General features: G+C 37.3%; 1 protein-coding gene across 9 annotated transcripts in view; it reads left to right on the top strand.

Annotated features, from left to right (window-relative positions):
• The window catches only part of PCGF5 (polycomb group ring finger 5), a 115970-nt gene that overhangs the window by 72666 nt on the left and 23316 nt on the right, over window positions 1-19988 (top strand). For 8 of the 9 annotated variants that reach the window (XM_059055482.2, XM_067025058.1, XM_067025056.1 and 5 more), the window contains exons 4-6: window positions 3765-3820; window positions 3935-3994; window positions 6416-6564. In XM_059055482.2, coding sequence (XP_058911465.1) covers window positions 3765-3820; window positions 3935-3994; window positions 6416-6564 — 265 coding nt within the window. The remainder of the gene's footprint in view (window positions 1-3764; window positions 3821-3934; window positions 3995-6415; window positions 6565-19988) is intronic. The other variant, XM_059055486.2, reaches the window with a different exon arrangement.

The raw sequence follows: 19988 nt of genomic DNA, 5'->3' as shown, positions 1-19988 counted from the left end.
AGATCCAAGTGTGTGGCTTGGAAGCCAAGCAAAGAAGAGGGAGTGATGGACTGTGTCTGATGTTGTAAGGTGAAGACAGAGTTGACAGTTGGATTTAGCAACTTGGAGGTCATCAGCCTTGATAAGAGCACTTTCAGTAGAGCTGTGAGGCAAAAACTTAAATGGATTGTTACAAGAGAGAAAGGGAGGAAGAAGAATTAGAAACAGTGAGTATAGACAACTTTTTCAAGTTTTGCCACAAATGGGAGTGGGAGCAAAGAAATGGGGTGGTAGCCATTCAGAGAAGTACAGTCAAGAAGGTTTTTCTGTTTTGCTGTGTTATGGGAGAAATAATAGCATGTGTGAAGGGACTAATCCAAGAAAGAGCAAAAAGGTAATAATAGAGTTGGGGAGAGGGCATTGCTGAAGCAGTGTTCTCGGGTGGTTGAGAGGGAGTGAAATCTAATAGAAGAGGACTGGCTTCATACAGGTCGTGTGTAGCAGCAGGTAGGAGGGCAGAGTAGACGTGGGTGCAGATGCCATAGGTAGATGTGGTGGTCAGAGTCTGTGCAAGTTTGTGTCTCACTGAGAAGATGTTTATCAGCCAAGAGTAAGGATGGAAAAGGCGGGTGTAGGGGTTGGCGAGAGAAGAAAGTGTGTTGTCCAGGAAAATAAGAGAATAAATGGACTGGGAAGTGTAGTGTGAGTCCTGGCAACCTGAAAGGCGCACCTGGGTTGTAGTTACGAATTTGAAGGGGTGTGGTTGGGCTTTTCAGCCCATGGGTAGAAGGTGATGGGGAGCTGGATGGTGTGGTTACACCAAATGATTTTGAGCAAGTGAGGGAGGGACAGGGGAGTCAAAGGTGCATGCAAGCCGTGGCTGTAATGACTGCTGTGGGGTAATCCTGAATGGACGGAGAGGGCAGCGAGAACATGACGTTGGTGAGGGGTGATGTCCCACGGGCACAGGAATGGAACTAGTTGATTCCTGAACCGTTTGTGCACAATAAGAAGAAATTCTTTCAGAGAATTTGGGAACGGGTATGTCGCAGATGAAGAAAAGAAAGCAATTACTAACGCCAAGGAAAGAAAAAAGTTGAAGGAGGGGATATCTTTAATCAGAGTACACTGTGAATATTTAGATAATCCTAACCATGTAAACCCTCATTATTTAAAAAATGGCAGTAAGACTATTAGGAAGATGAGAGTTGGGAAAACGTATGTTGGGAGGAAAGGGGCATGGCAGGCTGATATCAGAGAGCTAAACCTTTATCTCCCACAGAAGGAGGTCAGAAAAACCTAGACAGCAGAGAAAGAATGTCTTTGTTTTTTAATCTATCATCCGTCTATCTATCTATTATATAGAGAGAAATATGAAAGTAAATACTAGATGAAACAGCTTGGATTTGAAAGCGGTTGCCCCTGGGGTTGTAGGAATCAGGAACAGAGAGGGCGGGGCATAAAAATGTTGTATTTTCATATAAGGTTACGGGGAAGTTTGATTTGTAAATTATACATGTGGATTACATTGATAAAACAAATATTAAGAAGAGAAATAATACTTCTCTTAAACACTGCTACTATTAAATAGTCTGGGAAAACTTTGTAAAGGAGTTAGGTAAGTCCTGAAGAATCAGGTAACATCGGTTTGGTTGGAGAGTAGGAACTGGAAAAGAGTATTTGAGCCAGGATGAAGAGCATGAGGGAGGAAAACAGATTGGAAGAGGCAAGGCATTCTTGGGGATAATTGAGTAAGTCAGTTGGCTAGAGAAGAGTGACAAGAGAGCAGCCCCAGTTACAGTTTGTAGGTTGGACTCAAGTTATATAAACACTTGAAGCCAGGTGGTAGGAAGAAATTAGTTCTTGAGCAGGCAAATAATGATCAAATTAGTGCTTAAGGAAAATTCATTATGAGCATGTCAAGGTAAAGGGAAATATCTCTACACTGTCCTCTAAATAGGGTGGTAACTGAAGGAACAGAAGGATGGGAAATGTGGGAAGACTGGGTGGGAGAAACATTGAGAAGCAGCTGTCTGGGGCTTGGTGAATAAATATGTGAAGCAGGAGAGACAGGTAGGTTAAAATAATGCTTGCATTTTGAGCCTATTTGGGAATGATATGGTATCATTTCTAAATTTAATTTTTAAAAAGTAAGACAGAGGTATTCAGTATTTTGTTGAAGGAGAATAGATAAGATAGTCTTGACATATATGAACAAAAGGAGGTGCTTGGGATATTCAACATCTGTTGGAAGTATGGAACTTGAGCTCAGCAGAGAGATGCAATGTGAGTGTGTATATATATGTTATCTGCCTATATGTTAGTTTTGAAGTCACAAAAGTGGATGAGATCTTCAAGGAAGGCAGCCTGTAGAAAAGGTCAAAGGGTGCAGAGAGCCGAGCAAAGGAGAATACTCAGATGTAGAGGTAGTTGGAAAAAGAAAAATATCTTGGGGACAAAGGGAGTTGATAGAAAAAAAGAAAAACCAGGAAAGGACATTTTCAAGGAGACAGCGTCAGGCAGCACTGATAAACTGCTGCAGAGCAATGAGGAGAAAAATGACTTTAAAAGTAATTAAGATTTTTTAAATTTTAGCTCTCAAAAAATTTTAAAATCTATTCATTATGGAAGTTATGGATGATTTGAGGAGTTCAGTCAAGTAAAAGAAGCAAAAATATGTGACAGAAATGTCAACTGTGATTTCATAGTTTTTCCAGTTGGAAGAAGAGGTTGCGTATCCGCTAACAGCTTGAAAAGACAATAGGTTAAGCCAAGGTTTGGGGGCGTTTTTAGATGTGTATCGTGTTTTCAGTTGGAGAAGAGTAATGCAGCTGAGCAGGGTGAAGGAGATGAGCGGAAAGGGTGTTTCAGGAGCAGGAGGACAAGATGAAGAAATGAAAGCCGTGGAAAGGAAGAGTTATGCTCAGATACAGCAGGAAAAGGAGACGAGAAAAATGTTGAGATAAATATTTACGTTTTTCATCTAGGAAAAATGGTCTAAATTTCTCAGAAGACTGGAGATTATTTCTTTCATGGCAAAGAGCCGGAGTTGTGGTAGAGATTTTGAAAGCAATAGCTGGCTGCATCAGCTATTGCTGTATAACAAACCACCACTAAATTTCATGCTGAACACAACAGTAAAAGCATTTATTATTCCTCACAGTTCTGTGTGGTTCACAGATCCAGGTGGGTCTGCTGGTCTTGGCTGGGCTCGCTCAGGTGACTGCAGTCAGAGGCTGGTCAGTTGCTGCTCTGCTGATCCTGGCCTGGGTTCTGTCCTGTGGGTTGGGCTGTCCATGACCTAGTGTGAGATGGCCTCAGCAGGGCAGCTTGGCTCCTTGGACATAGTGTCACGTCCTCCAGACTTGTTCTAATGTTGGCAGGATTCCAAGAAAGCACACCAAAGCATGTGATATGCCTCATAAGGCTTGCACTCAGAGCTAAGGAGTCTCACTTGGGCCACATCCTTTTGGCCCGAGCACGTTTCAGGGCTGGCCCATATTCTCAGAGTGGAGAAATAGACTCCATCCCTTTATCAAAGTCCTGTTCAGAGGGGCAAGATTGTAGAGAGAGCTGGGGACGGGACGATTTTTGTAATCAGTATTCCACTGGGACAGGCTAGAAATAGGTGTACTCCATTCGCAGAGCAGTTGGGTGTGGCACTTGTGCCAAAACTATATGTTCTATATTTTGTAGTATATGTGAGATGCAGATCTTAAAATGGTTTACCTATTGGATTTTGATGTCTTCATTGTTTGTATATTCTCTTTTTTCCTCTTTGGAAGGTTGGATAACACATTAGAGGAAATTATATTTAAGTTGGTCCCTGGACTACGAGAACGTAAGTTGCTCTTTGGGTTCTTGCAGAGTTTTGTGTTTTGTGAAATCACCGTTCCTGTTAAAGACTTCATGATTGTGTTTCTATTACTTCTATAATTTTTTTCTTTTAAATTAGAAGAACTTGAGCGTGAGTCTGAATTTTGGAAGAAAAACAAGCCTCAAGAAAATGGACAAGGTGATTTTTTTTTTTTACTTCTATATCTGATGGAATCTCTCAAATTGGTCAGCTTTTTGTAGCTGTGGTGAACTAATCTCTCTCTTCAAGCTTAAGTTTCTCCTGTACAAGGGGTACAATTCATGTACCCCTTTATATTCTGAACCTTTCTCTGATTATGAACTTTTTGTATAGAATCATGAAATTTTATATAAATGCATGTAAATCTGGAGTCAGTCCAGTTGAAGGTAATTGGAAATAGAGGAAATTGGGAAGAGAAAAAGGAGATAAAGCAGAAAAGTGACCGCTGATGATAGCAATATTAGCTGCTGAGCTAAAGGAGACTGAAGTAAGAAATAGACATAGCCTGCAACTAAACAGTGAGGCATTTGCTGTTTTATTTTATTTTTGTATGTTTAATAAGAGAGGGAACTGGGATGTAGCTGAGGGCCAGATCAGAGTATCTTGCTATGCTCTGATAATCTGGAATGAACTTTTCATAGGTAGAGCTCAGATAATACAAATTTATATATCCTAAAATTTGAAAAATATTTCTAGACACTGGGGGAAAATTCCCCATCACCCATGCTAAGTGACCAAATTTCCCTTTTGGGTCCCAGGAGACTCAGAAATCAGTAATTTTTAATAATTAAGGAAAGTGGCAAACATTACTGGGCAGAGTAATGTTTTTAGTATGTATATAATTCACACAAAAGGAAAAAAAGTACAAGATCTGAAATTATAAGGAAGTAGTATCCTTTCCTATTGACATTAAATATGAGGTTTGTTTCAAGATGGCCTAAAAATACCATTGAAATCTTTAAAGGATGTATGTCTGTTTTTATAGGCTCACTTGTGAGCTCAGTCTTGCATCCCTAAGATTCACAGGATTGTCAATTACCTATCATTAAAATGGCTTTCTCTCTTCATATGTAAAATGGGGATCAGAGTTTTTTTAGTTCAACTTAACTGTGCAGGGCTGGCTTCCTATAGCAGGGGAGCTTTGAGAATAGTTTTGAATGATTGGAATAAGGTAGCAAGGGATTATTTTTAATCTATAATCAAAACACTGAAATGGGCAAAGAAGCCAAGCCTGGCAAAAAACGACTTAACTAAAGGCTTGTTTTACCCAAGTGTAAATTGCAATTTAGACAGTAGTGCTATACTAAAAATATAGGTAAAATTGACTGAATGTTCCAATTTTTGACTACTTTTTCAAGAGGACAGGAACCAGGGCTTGTCATCAGAAGCTATGTGGTCAGGTTAGTCCATGACTGTGTCTTACAGATTGACTGGTGAAGACTGTAGCCTACTTTGTGTTTATCTCCGTTTTCCCATATTTCTGCCTTTTTAAAGTATGCTATCATATTTGGTCTTTAGTTTGGGTGAAGAATTTGGACCTTTTCTTGGAGCTGGATCTTGCTTCATAGAAGGCAGCTCCTGTCTATGTGGGTTCCATATAAAAAGGCAGAAGAGAGAACCCACCTGCCCTGTATGATACATCTGTAATGCTTTTACTACAGTCATTAAATAGGAGAAAGTGGTCTTTTTTTTCCCTGGCATTTTCTATACTATAGTAATGCTTGGCTGACTAATTCTTTCAAGTTTCAGCTTACAGACATTTTATCTGGAAATCTCCCCTGAATCTCTGCTTCACCCCAGAGTTTGGGTTTATTAACTCTGTTATATGTGCCCACCTGGTCTTTCTTACCTTTTATATCAAAGTCCTAATCGACTTTGCCATCTGTTTTCTTTACTTGCCTGTACCTCCTTCTAAATACTCTGACACGATGAGGGTGAGGATGATAACACTACTACAGTTTCAATATTGTTTCCTCAGGCTTAGTCTTAACAGAGTTAAAGGCACTCAGTAAATGAATGAATCAACAAATATAGTTGCATTATATGTAGCCTTCTGGTATTTCATAGGTTTAATACGTTTGTTTATAATATGCTACTCAATGTTAAATAGTTACATACATGTTAAAAAAGCTAATTCATTCTACTTATTTCACTAATTTTATGAATATCTAATTGAAATTTTGAGAACGTAGAGAATATTTTAGTTTGAAAAGAGTACTTGGTTTTAAGTTTTGAATATATATAGAATTTGGAAGTATATTTATATCTTATCAATTTCTAAGTGCTCTCATCACTAATGGCAGTCATTTTTGTGACCAAATATAGCTAGGCCTGAGTCTTTCATTTGGATGTCCCAGTGAGCCTAGAAGTCGTAAGCTATGTTCATAAGTCACGGATGGTTTTTTAAAATATTTCCATTGTTGAGTGGTTGGGACATTTAAAGGTACTAAAATTTTCAGTTATTCTTCATCAAAAACTTAAGAAATGTTTTTTAAAGTTTATTTTTGTTTTCATGGTTAGTATATTGTTGCTTAACTATAAAATCAACTGAGTTAATTTAGCTTTATTTAAATTATACAGATGATACTTCAAAAGTTGACAAACCTAAAGTAGATGAAGAAGGTGATGAAAATCAAGATGATAAAGACTATCACAGAAGTGACCCACAAATTGCTATATGTCTAGATTGTTTACGAAATAATGGACAATCAGGGGACAATGTAGTAAAGGTGAGTGGACAAGTACAGTTGTTTTTTTCATAATCATTTTATAGTAAACCTTTCATAACTTGTTGATGCAGTTTCCTACTGTTTCAGAATGTTTGCTTTCAAATTTTTTATTAACATAAACAAATAGAATGTCATTCTACAACAATCTCTTACCTGCAAGTAGCCAAGCAGTTGCTTACTTCAAGGCTCCTGATTTCTAAACCTCACAACTGAACTGTCCTGGGTCACTGCCACCACCTAGTGGCCAATGAGGCGAATCACGCCTGTATTTCTCTTCCAACCTCCTTTTATACCTTTGTTGGGAATTCATATACACTGTTTTTCCCTTTTTAAGTATAGTCACCATCTCAGACTCAGATCATTTCATGTTGGGAAGCATCTTCAAGTTTTTATTCATCCTCTTCTGATTTCCTCTTTTGTTTCTCTGTTTTTATTTGCAATTCAAAAAAGCTGTCCATGTCATAGCTAATACATTTTATGAACAACATATTGGTTTTGATGGATGTCATAAAGTACCTGTGAACTTTACTTCCTCTGTGTGATCTGTAGGCCAGTGAGTTGAATTTTTTACTAATACATTTCATGAAATTTTCCTGTTAGGAAGTTAAAAACAAAATTTTTCAACTCTGATTAAGTTTTCCCAGCGTCTTGCAAAAAGAAATATGTATTAGCATAGTGATTCAATGAATATCCACTATGTGGATATTAGTCAGTGAAGATGTAAATAAGTTTTTTCACTCAAGGACTTTTGGTTGGGTCTACACAAACAGTTATAATACAATAAGATAATTGATTTAGTTAAGACAGGTTGGTTGGACAAGGCATGTAATAGAGTACAGCATATTTAGAGAAGTGGCCACTGTACCTATTTATCCTTCCAGACTTCTCTATTGGCTTTTATGCTCTGGTGCAACACCCTTTCCTTTTTGTCAGTCTTTTCATCAATTTTTAATAACTTTACATTTCTCTCTTATTCCCAGTAATTTCTGTAATCCTCTTTTGGGGATGTTTTTCTTAATAGAGATTATGATCATCCTTTAGCTCTCTAGTACATGAGTTATTATCTTGTAGTGAAAATTAAGTCAATAGAAAGGTGGAATATCTTCATAAATAAATGTGAAGTCTCCTCTGCAGGATTTCTAGTATGAAAGTTATAAAACATTGCATTTTAGAAATTCATCTGAAAAATTAACTACCCCTGCCTTGATATTCTTTTTGGCATCTTGGCCACTTTGCCATTCCAGTTGACTTTTTATCTTTTCACTCTTTCCTTTATAGACTTTTCTCCATCCTTGTGCCTTCATTCTTAAAACAACTTTTACAGCCTACATGACATATACTGTGCTACCCCAATTCTCACCTTTTCTCTCTGGCCACTCCTATACTGTCTCCACTGACTCTACTTCTTCCTGTCTGCTGCTTTATGTATGTGAGTATAGCTAATACCTAGTCCTCCACTCAGTTATTCTTTCTCTACAGTCATCCTAGGAGGTCACTTCTATTTTTTGTGTTTTCAGCTATTCAAAGAACTTTTAAATCCCCCTTTCCAAACCTGCCATCTCTCCCAAGTTGAAGTATTATATCTCTTAACTACTTTCAGTATCCTAGTTGGGAGTTTCACTAAAATTCGTTATACTGTACTTCCACCTAACTTTACTCCAAACATGCTGTTTCAATTATCACTACCATCTTTTTTTTTCTTTTTAAAGTTTTATTTATTTTTATTTAACACCTTTATTGGAGTATAATTGCTTTACAATGGTGTGTTAGTTTCTGCTGTATAACAAAGTGAATCAACTATGCGTATACGTATATCCCCATATCCCCTCCCTATCCCACCCCTCTAGGTGGTCACAAAGCACCAAGCTGATCTCCCTGTGCTATGCAACTGCTTCCCACTAGCTAACTATTTTACATTTGGTTCACTACTATCTTTCAACCAATCATCATAGAAATTCAAAATCTTGGACGTTTTTGACCTTCTACCCTTCCCCTTCAACCAGTTATAAGTCCTGCAAAATTCCCCTCAGTCCACTGCTCCTCACCTTATATCTAGATTTTTGAAAGTAGTCTGAACTGTTTCCTGTATCCTTAATTTATTTTATTATCCAGGGCTGAGGCTTCAGCCTGAGTGTGTGCAAGCACTCATGGCCACTATCAAGTAGTAAGTACTTTGGGCGCTGTGGGCCATATCGGCTTTGTTGCAACTACTCAGCTTGCTTATTTTAGCACTAAAGCAGCCATAGATGATAGTGAACAAACTGGCTTGGCTGCGTTCCAATTAAACTTTACTTACGAAAATAGATAGCCAGATTTGGCTTGAGGGCCGTGGCCATAGTTTGCCACATTCTAGAATCAAGTATTAACTCCTTGTGTTAGCATTCAAGCTCTTTCACTAACCCCTATCTTGATGAGTTTATCTCCCATTATTCCCATCAGTGAATCTGTCTCTCAAGACACATGATTATTGTCATTTATTTGTAAATACCAACATAAAAGTTGGCACCCATATTTGACAAAGGATTTGCATCCAGAATATGTAAAGGCTTGTATTAAGAATATTTAAAACCCTCTAAAACTTGGAATCATCCTTCCTTTTTGCCATGTTCTTCCCTCTTCTCACCACTGTCCTAGACTTCTGTCAAGACCCAAGAGACCTCTATTTTTTGTGACATTTTTTCCACCTTAGTGAATCCCTTCTGAAATTCTGTAAGACTTGCATTTATTTATTAAATCAGCATTTATTGTGTTCCTAAAGGTACCAGGCACTGATACTGTCTTCTATCTTCTTTGGTGTGTGTTTTGTCCTTAAAACTGGATTGTATACCACTTAAAGACAGAGAAATTATGCCTGCATTCTCAAATGTGGTGGTGTAGTAGTTGCATGTATGGTTTATACCTACTTCAGTTCAAAAGTCAAGAGCAAGAAGGTAATGAAAATAGTAGAGTAAGGACAGCCAAAAATTTGCTCTTCCATAAAAGCAGTGAAAAAACTGGCAAAAACTTAGAGTCAACTAGTAGGCCCTAAACTGTCACCTTTGGCTGACCTTGAGGCTCTGCACAAGCAGGAAGTGAAGACTTAGGCAGAGTTGTCAACAACCTGGTTGAGTGTTGGAGGTGTGCCCCAAAACTCATACAGAGTCCCTCAGCAAAGACCAGGAGACTTAACTGGGTCCAGGTGTATAAGGAAATCTCTGTTCAGTTGTTAGCTGACCACTAGGTAGAAACTTCAGTGGCCACATAAAGAATACAGGCTTTACAGAATTTATTTAGGAAAGTTGTTTGTTAAACACTGAGAAACAAGAAAAAGCCACAACAGCAATCCCTGAGGAGCAGGCAGGAATTTGATTTCCAGTGTTACCACATTATTTTAAATGTTCAGTTTTCAACAAAATATTATGAGACAGATAGAAACAAGAAAGTATAGCCCATATATAGGAAAAGAAGCGGTCAATAGAAAATGTCCCTGAAGATGCCCAGACACTGAACTTGACTAAATATACATTTAAAAATCATCCATTTAAAATATGTGCAAAGACTACAGTAATCAAAACAGTATGGTACTGGCACAAAAACAGAAATATAGATCAATGGAACAAGATAGAAGTCCAGAGATAAACCCACATACCTAGGGTCAACTAATCTGTGACAAAGGAGGCAAGATATACAATGGAGAAAAGACAGTCTCTTCAATAAGTGGTGCTGGGAAAACCTGGAAAGCTACATGTTAAAAAATGAAATTAGAACACTCCCTAACACCATACACAAAAATAAACTCAAAATGGATTAAAGACCTAAATGTAAGGCCAAATACTATAAAACTCTTAGAGGAAAACATAGGCAGAACACTGACATAAATCACAGCAATATCTTTTTTGATTCACCTCCTAAAGTAATGAAAATAAAAACAAAAATAAACAAATGGGACCTAATTAAACTTAAAAGCTTTTGCACAGCAAAGGAAACCATAAACAAAACAAAAAGACAACCCACAGAATGGGAGAAAATATTTGCAACTGAAGCAACCGACAACAGATTAATCTCCACGATACACAGATGGCTCATGCAGCTCAGTATCAAAAAAAAATGACCCAATCAAAAAAATGGGTGGAAGATCTCAATAGACATTTCTCCATAAAAGACACACAGATGGCCAAAAGGCACCTGAAAAGATGCTCAACATCACTAATTATTAGACAAATGCAAATCAAAACTACAATGAGGTATCACCTCACACCAATCAGAATGGCCATCATCAAAAAATCTACAAACAAATGCTAGGGAGGGTGTGGAGAAAAGGGAACTATCTTGCGCTGTTGGTGGGGATGTGAATTGGTACATATATCTGGAGAATACTATAATTTGAAATGATACATGCACCCTATTGTTCATCGCAGCCCTATTTACAATAGCCAAGACATCAAAGCAAATTAAATGCCCATCAACGGAGGAATGGAAAGAAGATGTGGTACATATGTACAATGGAATATTACTCAGCCATAAAAAAGCACAAAATAATGCCATTTGCAGCAACATGGATGGACCTAGAGATTATCATGCTAAGTGGTAAGCCAGAGAAAGACAAATATCATGATATCACTTATATGTGGAATCTAAAAAAATGGTACAAATGAACTTATTTACAAAACAGAAATAGTCACAGATGTAAAAAACAAACTTATGGTTACCAAAGGTGAATGGAGGGGGAGCAGATAAATTAGGAAATTAAGATTAACAAATACACATTAATATATATAAAATAGATAGCTAATAAGAACCTACTGTATAGCTTAAAGAATGGATATATGTATTTGTATAACTGATTCACTTTGCTGTACAGCTGAAACTAACAACACTGTAAATCAACTATACTCCAATAAAAAAAATTTTTTATTTTATTTATTTATTTATTTATTTATTTTTGTGGTACGCGGGCCTCTCACCGTTGTGGCCTCTCCCGTTGCGGAGCACAGGCTCCGGACGCGCAGGCTCAGCGGCCATGGCTCACGGGCTTAGTTACTCCGCGGCATGTGGGATCTTCCCGGACCAGGGCACGAACCCGTGTCTCCTGCATCGGCAGGCGGATTCTCAACCACTGCGCCACCAGGGAAGCCCAAAAAAAAAAAAATTTTTTTAATGTGCAAAGAACTAAAAGAAATTATACCTAAACATCTACATGAAAGTACAAGAACAATCTGACCAACTAGAGAATATTAATTAAAAGATAGAAATTATTTTTTTAAATGTTCTGGAGTTGGGCCTCCCTGGTGGCGCAGTGGTTGAAAGTCCGCCTGCCAATGCAGGGAACACAGGTTCGTGCCCCAGTTCAGGAAGATCCCACATGCCGCGGAGCGGCTAGGCCCATGAGCCATGGCCGCTGAGCCTGCGCGTCCAGAGCCTGTGCTCCACAACGGGAGAGGCCACAACAGTGAGAGGCCTGCGTACCGCAAAAAAAAAACAAAAAAAAAATGTTCTGGAGTTGAAAAGTACAATAACTGAAATGAAAAATTAACTGAAGAAGTTCAGTGGCAGATTTGAGTCATAGGAAATGAACCCAAAACTTGAAGATAGATTGAGATTACTCAGTTTGAGGAACAGAAAGAAAAATAATGAATAAAAATGAGCAGATACTCAGAGACCTGTAGGATAGCATCAGACTTACCAACATACACATAATGGAAGTCTCCAAAGAAGAAGAGAAAAGGACAGAAAGTATATTTGAAGTTTTTGGCCAAAAACTTCCCAAAATTGATGAAAAACATTAAACATCCCAGAAGCTCGACAAACTCCAGATATAATAAACTCAAAGAAATTCATAGCTAGATTCATCATAATCAAACTGTTAAAAGACAGAAAATCTTGAAAGCAATAATAAAGAAGTGACTCATCAGTTACAAAGGATGTTCAATAAGGTTAGTAGCCGATTTCTCATCAGAAGCTATAAAGGCCAGAAGACAGTAGGATGACATATGCAAAGTGCTGAAAGAAAAAAACCTGTCAACCAAGAATTCTATGTCCATCAAAACTTTATATCCTTCAAAAAGGAAGGAGAATTTAAAATACTGCCAGGTAAACAAAAACTAAGAGACTGTGTCACTACCAGACCTTCTCTGCAAATAATGAATGGCATCCTTCAGGCTTAAGCAAAAGGACACTTAGTACTCAAATCCACATTAATAAATAGAGACCACTAGTAAAGGTAACTGTACAGGTAAATATAAAAGGCAAAAGTAAAGTACGTTTTGTGTGTAAACTTTTTTTCTCCTGTCTGATTTAAAAGATGACTTGCATAAAGCAGTAACTCTAAATTTATGTTAATGGGAACACTAAGTATAAAGATGTAATTTGAGACAGTAACAGCGGGGGGTGGGGGAAGCAGCTACATAGGAGCAAATTTTTCTATGCTATTGGAATTAAGATAGTATTATTCCAAAGTAGACTGTCATAAATTTAGATGTCAATTGTAATCTTCATGGAAATCACAAAGAAAGTCACTTGAAAATACATAGTAAAAGAAATGGCAAGGCAGTTAAAGAGGCATTTTGTAGTGTATCATTTCAACACAAAATAAAATAGTAATTGAGAAACAGAGGAACAAAAAGGCCTAAGATACAACAGAAAACAAATTTTTTAAATGGCAGATATAAATTCTCCCCTGACAATAATTATCATGAAATAGATTAAACTCTCCAGTTAAAGGCAAGTATTGGCAGACTGCATTAAAAATACATGATACAACTCTATGTTGTCTGCAAGAGACATAGCTTAGATTCAAGGACACAAATGGGTTGAAATTAGGGGAATGGAAAAAGAAATACCATGCAAACAGTAACCAAAAGAGCAGGAGTGGCAATAGACTTTCAGACAAAAATTATGAGAAACAAAGAAGGACATTTTATAATGATAAAAGTGTTAATCCATCAAAGAAATATAGCAGTTATAAATATAAATGCACCTAACAACAGAGTCCCAAAATACATGAAGCAAAAACTGACAGAATTGAAGGGAAAAATAGACAATTCAACAATAATATCACTTTCAGTAATGGACTTCAATACCACACTTTTAATAATGTATACAACAACTAGAAAAAAAAGGTCAATAAGGAAATAGAAGATTTGAACAGCAGCAAAACTAGCTAGACCTAATAGACATCTCTAGACTGCTGTACCCAACAACAGCACAATACACATTCTCTTCAAGCTCATATAGAACATTCTTCAGGATAGACCTTATGTTAGGCTACAAAAGTTTCAATAAACTTAAAAGGATTGAAATCATACACAGTATATTGTCCAACCACAATGGAATGAAATTAGAAATCAATAACAGGAGGAAATTTGTCAAAATTTACAAGTGTGTGGAAATTAAGCAACAGATTCCTAAATAAACAATGTGTGAAAGAAGAAATCACAAGGGAAATTAGAAAATCCTTTGAGATGAATGAAAATGAAAGCACAACATGCCAAAACTAATGGGATGTGGCGAAAGCAGTGTTTAGAGGGAAATTTATACTTAAGAACACCTACATTAAAACAGAAGGAAGATCTCAGATTAATAACCTAGTCTTCTATCTTAAGAAACTAGAAAAAGGAAAAACTAAAAGGAAGCAGAAGAAAGCAATTAATAAAAAGATTTGTTTGGGGAAAAATGAAAGAGAATAGAAAAGCAGCAAAGAACGTTAAAGAAACCAAATATTTGTTCTTTGAGAAGATGAAAATTGGCAAATCTTTTACTAGACAAAGAAAGAGGACTCAACTTACTAAAATCAAGAATGAAAGAAGGGATATTACTAGCAACCTTACAGAAATAGAAAAGATTATAAGGGAATGCTATGAAAAATAGTATGCCAACAAATTAGATAACCTGGATGAAATGGAAAATTCCTAGAAAAACACAAACTACCAAAACTGACTCAAGAAGACATATTAAAATCTGAAGAACTATAACAAGCAAAGAGATGAAATTAGTAATTTAAAAAGGAAAATGTTCCCACAGAGCAAATCCCAAATGTTTAAGAATTAACACCAATCTTTCATAAACTCTTCCAAAAGATAGAAGAGGAATACTTCCCAACTCATTCTGTAGGCCAATTATTACCCTGATACCAAATCCAAAGACATCACAACTTCTGTGCATCAAAAGACACAAGATAGTGAAAAGGCAACCTACAAAATGGGAAAAAATATTTGCAAATCGTAACTTTAAGGGTTTTTTTGTTTTGTTTTCTTTAGACTTCCTTTATTTTATTTTATTTTTTTATACAGCAGGATCTTATTAGTTATCTAGTTTATACATATTAGTGTATACATGTCAATCCCAGTCTCCCAATTCATCCCAGCAACAACCTCCCCTCCCCCCACCACTTTCCCCCCTTGGTGTCCATATGTTTGTTCTCTACATCTGTGTCTCTATTTCTGCCTTGCAAACTGGTTCATCTGTACCATTTTTCTAGATTCCACATACATGTGTTAATATACGGTATTTGTTTTTCTCTTTCTGAGTTACTTCACTCTGTATGACAGTCTCTAGGTCCCTCCACGTCTCTACAAATGACCCAGTTTCGTTCCATTTTATGGCTGAGTAATATTCCATTGCATATATGTACCACATCTTCTTTATCCATTCATCTGTCGATGGACATTTTGGTTGCTTCCATGACCTGGCTATTGTAAATAGTGCTGCAATGAACATTGATTGCGGTGCATGTGTCTTTTTGAATTATGGTTTTCTCTGGTGTATGCCTAGTAGTGGGATTGCTGGGTCATATGGTAATTCTATTTTTAGTTTTTTAAGGAATCTCCATAATGTTCTCCATAGTGGCTGTATCAATTTACATTTCCCCCCCAACAGTGCAAGAGGATTCCCTTTTCTTCACACCCTGTCCAGCATTTGCATAACTTTAGGGGTTAATATTCAGAATATATAAAGAACTCTGAAACTCAACAACAAAAATAAATGATCCAATTAAGAATTGGGCAGGGCTTCCCTGGTGGCACAGTGGTTGAGAGTCCTGCTGCCAATGCAGGGGACACGGGTTCGTGCCCCAGTCCAGGAAGATCCCACATGCCGCGGAGCAGCTGGGCCCATGAGCCATGGCCACTGAGCCTGCGCATCCAGAGCCTGTGCTCTGCAACAGGAGAGGCCACGACAGTGAGAGGCCCACGTACCACAAAAAAAAAAAAAAAAAAAAAAAAAAAGAATTGGGCAAAGGGTTTAAATAGACATTTCTCCAAAGGTGATATACAAATGGCCAACAAGCATATGAAAAGATGCTAAATCAACATCACTGATTATCAGAGAAAGAAAAACCAAAACCACAATAATATATCACCCTTTAGGATGGCTACTACCAAAACAAGACAGAAAATAACAAGGGTCAGTAAGGACATAGAGACATGGGAACCTTTGTGCACTACTGGTGAAATTGTAAATTGTGCAACCCCTATGGAAAGCAATGTGGTGATTCCTTCAAAAATTAAACAGAATTACCTTATGATCCAGCAATCTCATTTCTGGGTATATATGCAAAAGAATTGAAAGCAGAGTCTGGACACCTATGTTCATAGATGCACTATTCACAATAGCCAAGGAGGTGGAAGCATTCCACATATCCATCAACAGATAACAAAACGTGGTGTATACAGTGGATACAGCCTTTAATTATTCAGCCTTTAAAAGGAAGGAAATCCTGTCATGTCCTACAACATGGATGAACTTGAGGACATTATGCTAAGTGAAATAAGCCAATCACAAAAAGACAGATACTATGTGATTCCACTTGAGGTATCTATTCAAATACATAAAAACAGACAGTATTATGGTAGTTACCGGGGCTGGGAGGAGGGGGGAAAAAAGAGTTGTTAGTGTAAGGTTTTCAGTTTGTCCCAGTGAAAAAATTCTGAAGATCTGTTTCACAACAGTGTCAATATACACAACACTGCTCAAGTATACACTTAAAAACAGTTAAGATGGTAAGTTTTGTGTTCTGTTTTTTACCACAATTAAAATTGCAAGAAAAGCCTTAGAAGAAAGGAAAATTATGACCAGTTTTCTTCATGAATACAGATGCAAAAATCAACAAAATACTAGCCAACTGAATCCAGCAACATATGAAAAGGATTGTACATCACGACCAAGATTGGCTCAATGGTGATATTCCATATTACTAGAATAAAGGTGTGTAAACTACATAATCATCTCAGTAGATGAAGAGAAAGCATTTGACAAAATCCAGTACCCTTTCTTGGTAAAAACACTCAACAGACTATGACTAGAAGGGAACTGCCTCAACCTGAAAAAGGTATCTACAAAAAACCCACAGCTATCATCGTAGTTAATGTTGAAAGCTTTCCCCCTTCGATCAGGAATAAGACAAGGATGTCTGCTTTCACCACTTCTATTCAATATTGTGCTAGAGTTTCTAGCTAGAGTAATTAGACAAGAAAAAGAAACTAAAATTATCCGGACTAGAAAAGAAGTAAAACTATTTCTATTTGCACATGGTACGGTCTTGTATATAGAAAATCCTTAGGAGTCCACAGAAAAAGTTTGTTAGCTAGAAAACAAGCTTAGCAAGGTTACAGGATACAAGAACTAGGAATAAATGGGGAATGTATAATCCAAAAATAAAAGTTAAAAAAGTGATTTCATTTTACAGTAGCATCAGAAAGAATAAAATACTTAGGAGGAATATGTTTAAAAGATGTAAGATTTGTGTACTGAAAACTACAATACAGCAAAAGAATTTAAGAAGGCCTCAATAAATGGGAGGGCATCCCATGTTTCTGAATTAGAAGACTTACTTAATATTGCTAAGATGGCAGTCCTACCCAAATTGCTCTTCATATTATTCTAACCAAAATTATAACTGCCTCTTATGGGACCTGGAATAGTCAAAAACACTCTAAAGAACAAAAAGATTGAAGGACAATTTCAAAACCTGCTTCAAAACTCTAGTAATCAAGACAGTGTGATACTGGCATAAGCGTAGACATATAAATGAGTAAAACAGAATTGAAGTCAGAAATAAATCTATATATCTATGATGAGTTTATTTTCGACACGGGGCAAAGTTAATTCAAGGAGAAAGAATAATCTTTCAACCAATGATGCTAGAAGAACTGAATATCCACATGTAAAAACTGAACTCGGATCCCTACCTCATGCTATGTACAAAAATTAATTCACAATGGATCAAATACCTAAATGTAACAGCTGAAAATATAAAACTCTTAGAAGAAAACATAGGGATAAGTTTTCATGATCTTGGATGTTGCAGTGGATTCTTAGAAGTGACACCATCAGGACAAGCATCAAAAGAAAGATAAATTAGACTATCAAAATTTAAAACTTTTGTACATCAAAGAACACTATCAAGAAAGTAAAAAGACAGCCTGCAGAATGGGAGAAAGTATTTGCAAATCCCATGTATGATAAGCCTTTGTATCCAGAATGTATAAACTGCTTTTACAAGTCAACAACAAAAAGATAATGTTTTTATTTTTAAGTGGGCAAGGGATTTGAATTGTATATTTTCCCTGGAGAAATGTCTGATAACCAATAAGCACATTAAAAGATGCTACACATCATTAGTCATTAGGGCTATGTAAATAAAAATCACCATGAGGTACCATTTCACATCCACTAGGATGGCTATAATTTTCAAAAAAGGAAAATAATAAATGTTGGGTAGAATGTGGAGTAATTGGAACCCTTATAACATTACTGATGGGAAGGTGAAGTGCTGCAGCTGCTGTGAAAAACAGTTTGGCAGTTCCTCAAAGTTTAACAGAGTTACCATATGACCCAACATTTCCACTCCTGAATACATGCTCAAGAGAATTGAAAACATATGTTCACACAAAATCTTGTACATGAATGTTCATAACAACATTATTCGTAATAGCCAAACAGTGAAAACAGCCCAGATGTCCATCAACTTACGAATGGATAAAATGTGATATATCTACCCATTGGAATATTAGTCAGCTATAAACTGGAATTAAATACTGATACATGCTACAACATGTACAACATGAATGAACCTTGAAAACATTATGCTAAGTGAAAGAAGCCAAACACGTGTGATTGCATTTATATGAGATGTCCAGAATAGGCAGTTCCATACACACAGAAGGTTAGATTAGCAGTTGTCAGGGTCTGGGGACAGGGAAGAATGAGTAGTGACTGCTAGTGGGTGTGGAGTTTCTTTGGGGGTGATGAAAATGTCCCGGAACCAAATAGTGGTAGTGGTTGCACAGCCTCACGAATATACTAAAAACTACTGAATTATGTGCTTTAAATGGTGACTTCTGTAGTGTTTGAATTCAATTTTTTGTTAGAAGTCAAAAAAAAGTCAAGCTCAACAATTGCGTTAGCTGGTGGAGATACTAACCATACCATTGTGAAGAAGAGAGAAAAAACATTGTAAGGTGTTTGGGCTTAAAAACAAAAAAAAATTCAATAATCATTATCACAAGAACTAGAATTTGTTGAAGTGTATCCTAGAACTGGAAGCCCATCTAACGTGTGACATGGACCGCTATTTGACTTCAGATCTAGTCTTTATTAACTCTTCTAAAAACAAAGGAATAAAGAGAAAAAAAACCCTCTAGGGTAACCACCTTAGAAGCAGAAAGGAGCCTTTTTGGAACTGTTCCTCTTCTGGCCTGAGTCAGAAGGGACCGGTTAAAAGGCAAGGGAATTGTTCCATGAAAGGGGAAGTTAACTTTTTTTTTTTTTTTTTTTTTTGCGGTACGCGGGCCTCTCACTGTTGTGGCCTCTCCCGCCGCGGAGCACAGGCTCCGGACGCGCAGGCGCAGCGGCCATGGCTCACGGGCCCAGGCGCTCCGTGGCATGTGGGATCCTCCCGGACCGGGGCACGAACCCGTGTCCCCTGCATCGGCAGGCGGACTCCCAACCACTGCGCCACCAGGGAAGCCCAAATTAACATTCTTGAAACACAAACCAAATCTTTTCCATATATTACTTCTTCAAATATACAGGTGTGCTGAGATGTTGATCCCCTCAGGGCAGCAGAGCAGGGTCTGGGCTACACATCCACTGCCCCAGGGCTCTCCCTTTTAACCCCCCTGTGTGTAGTATGAATGTTTCCATTTCCTATGTGTGTCATGAAATGAAATGGTTAGGGAAGAAGCACTGCTCTTAGGGTCATCTCTTCAAGGTTCTCCCCACCTGCCTTATCATCATCTACTGATTGCCCTTAATTGTCATTGCCCCTCTTAAAACATGTCAACTACTTTTCAGAGAGCTATACAGCAGTTCCCAAGTGCACCTAGCTAGGAAACAACAAGGTTAATTTGGTGTAGTTATATTTTTATAGAGAGAGGATGCATAATTGTTATATTTTTATTTCCAAAGTACTTACAAATCAAACGTTAAATAATCCAAGATGGAATTTT

The sequence above is a fragment of the Kogia breviceps genome, chromosome 2 (genome assembly GCF_026419965.1).
Source record: "Kogia breviceps isolate mKogBre1 chromosome 2, mKogBre1 haplotype 1, whole genome shotgun sequence".
In the NCBI taxonomy this organism is placed as follows: domain Eukaryota; kingdom Metazoa; phylum Chordata; class Mammalia; order Artiodactyla; family Physeteridae; genus Kogia; species Kogia breviceps.
The sequence above is the reverse complement of the archived record's forward strand: the minus strand, read 5'-3'. Positions and strand labels throughout refer to the sequence as shown.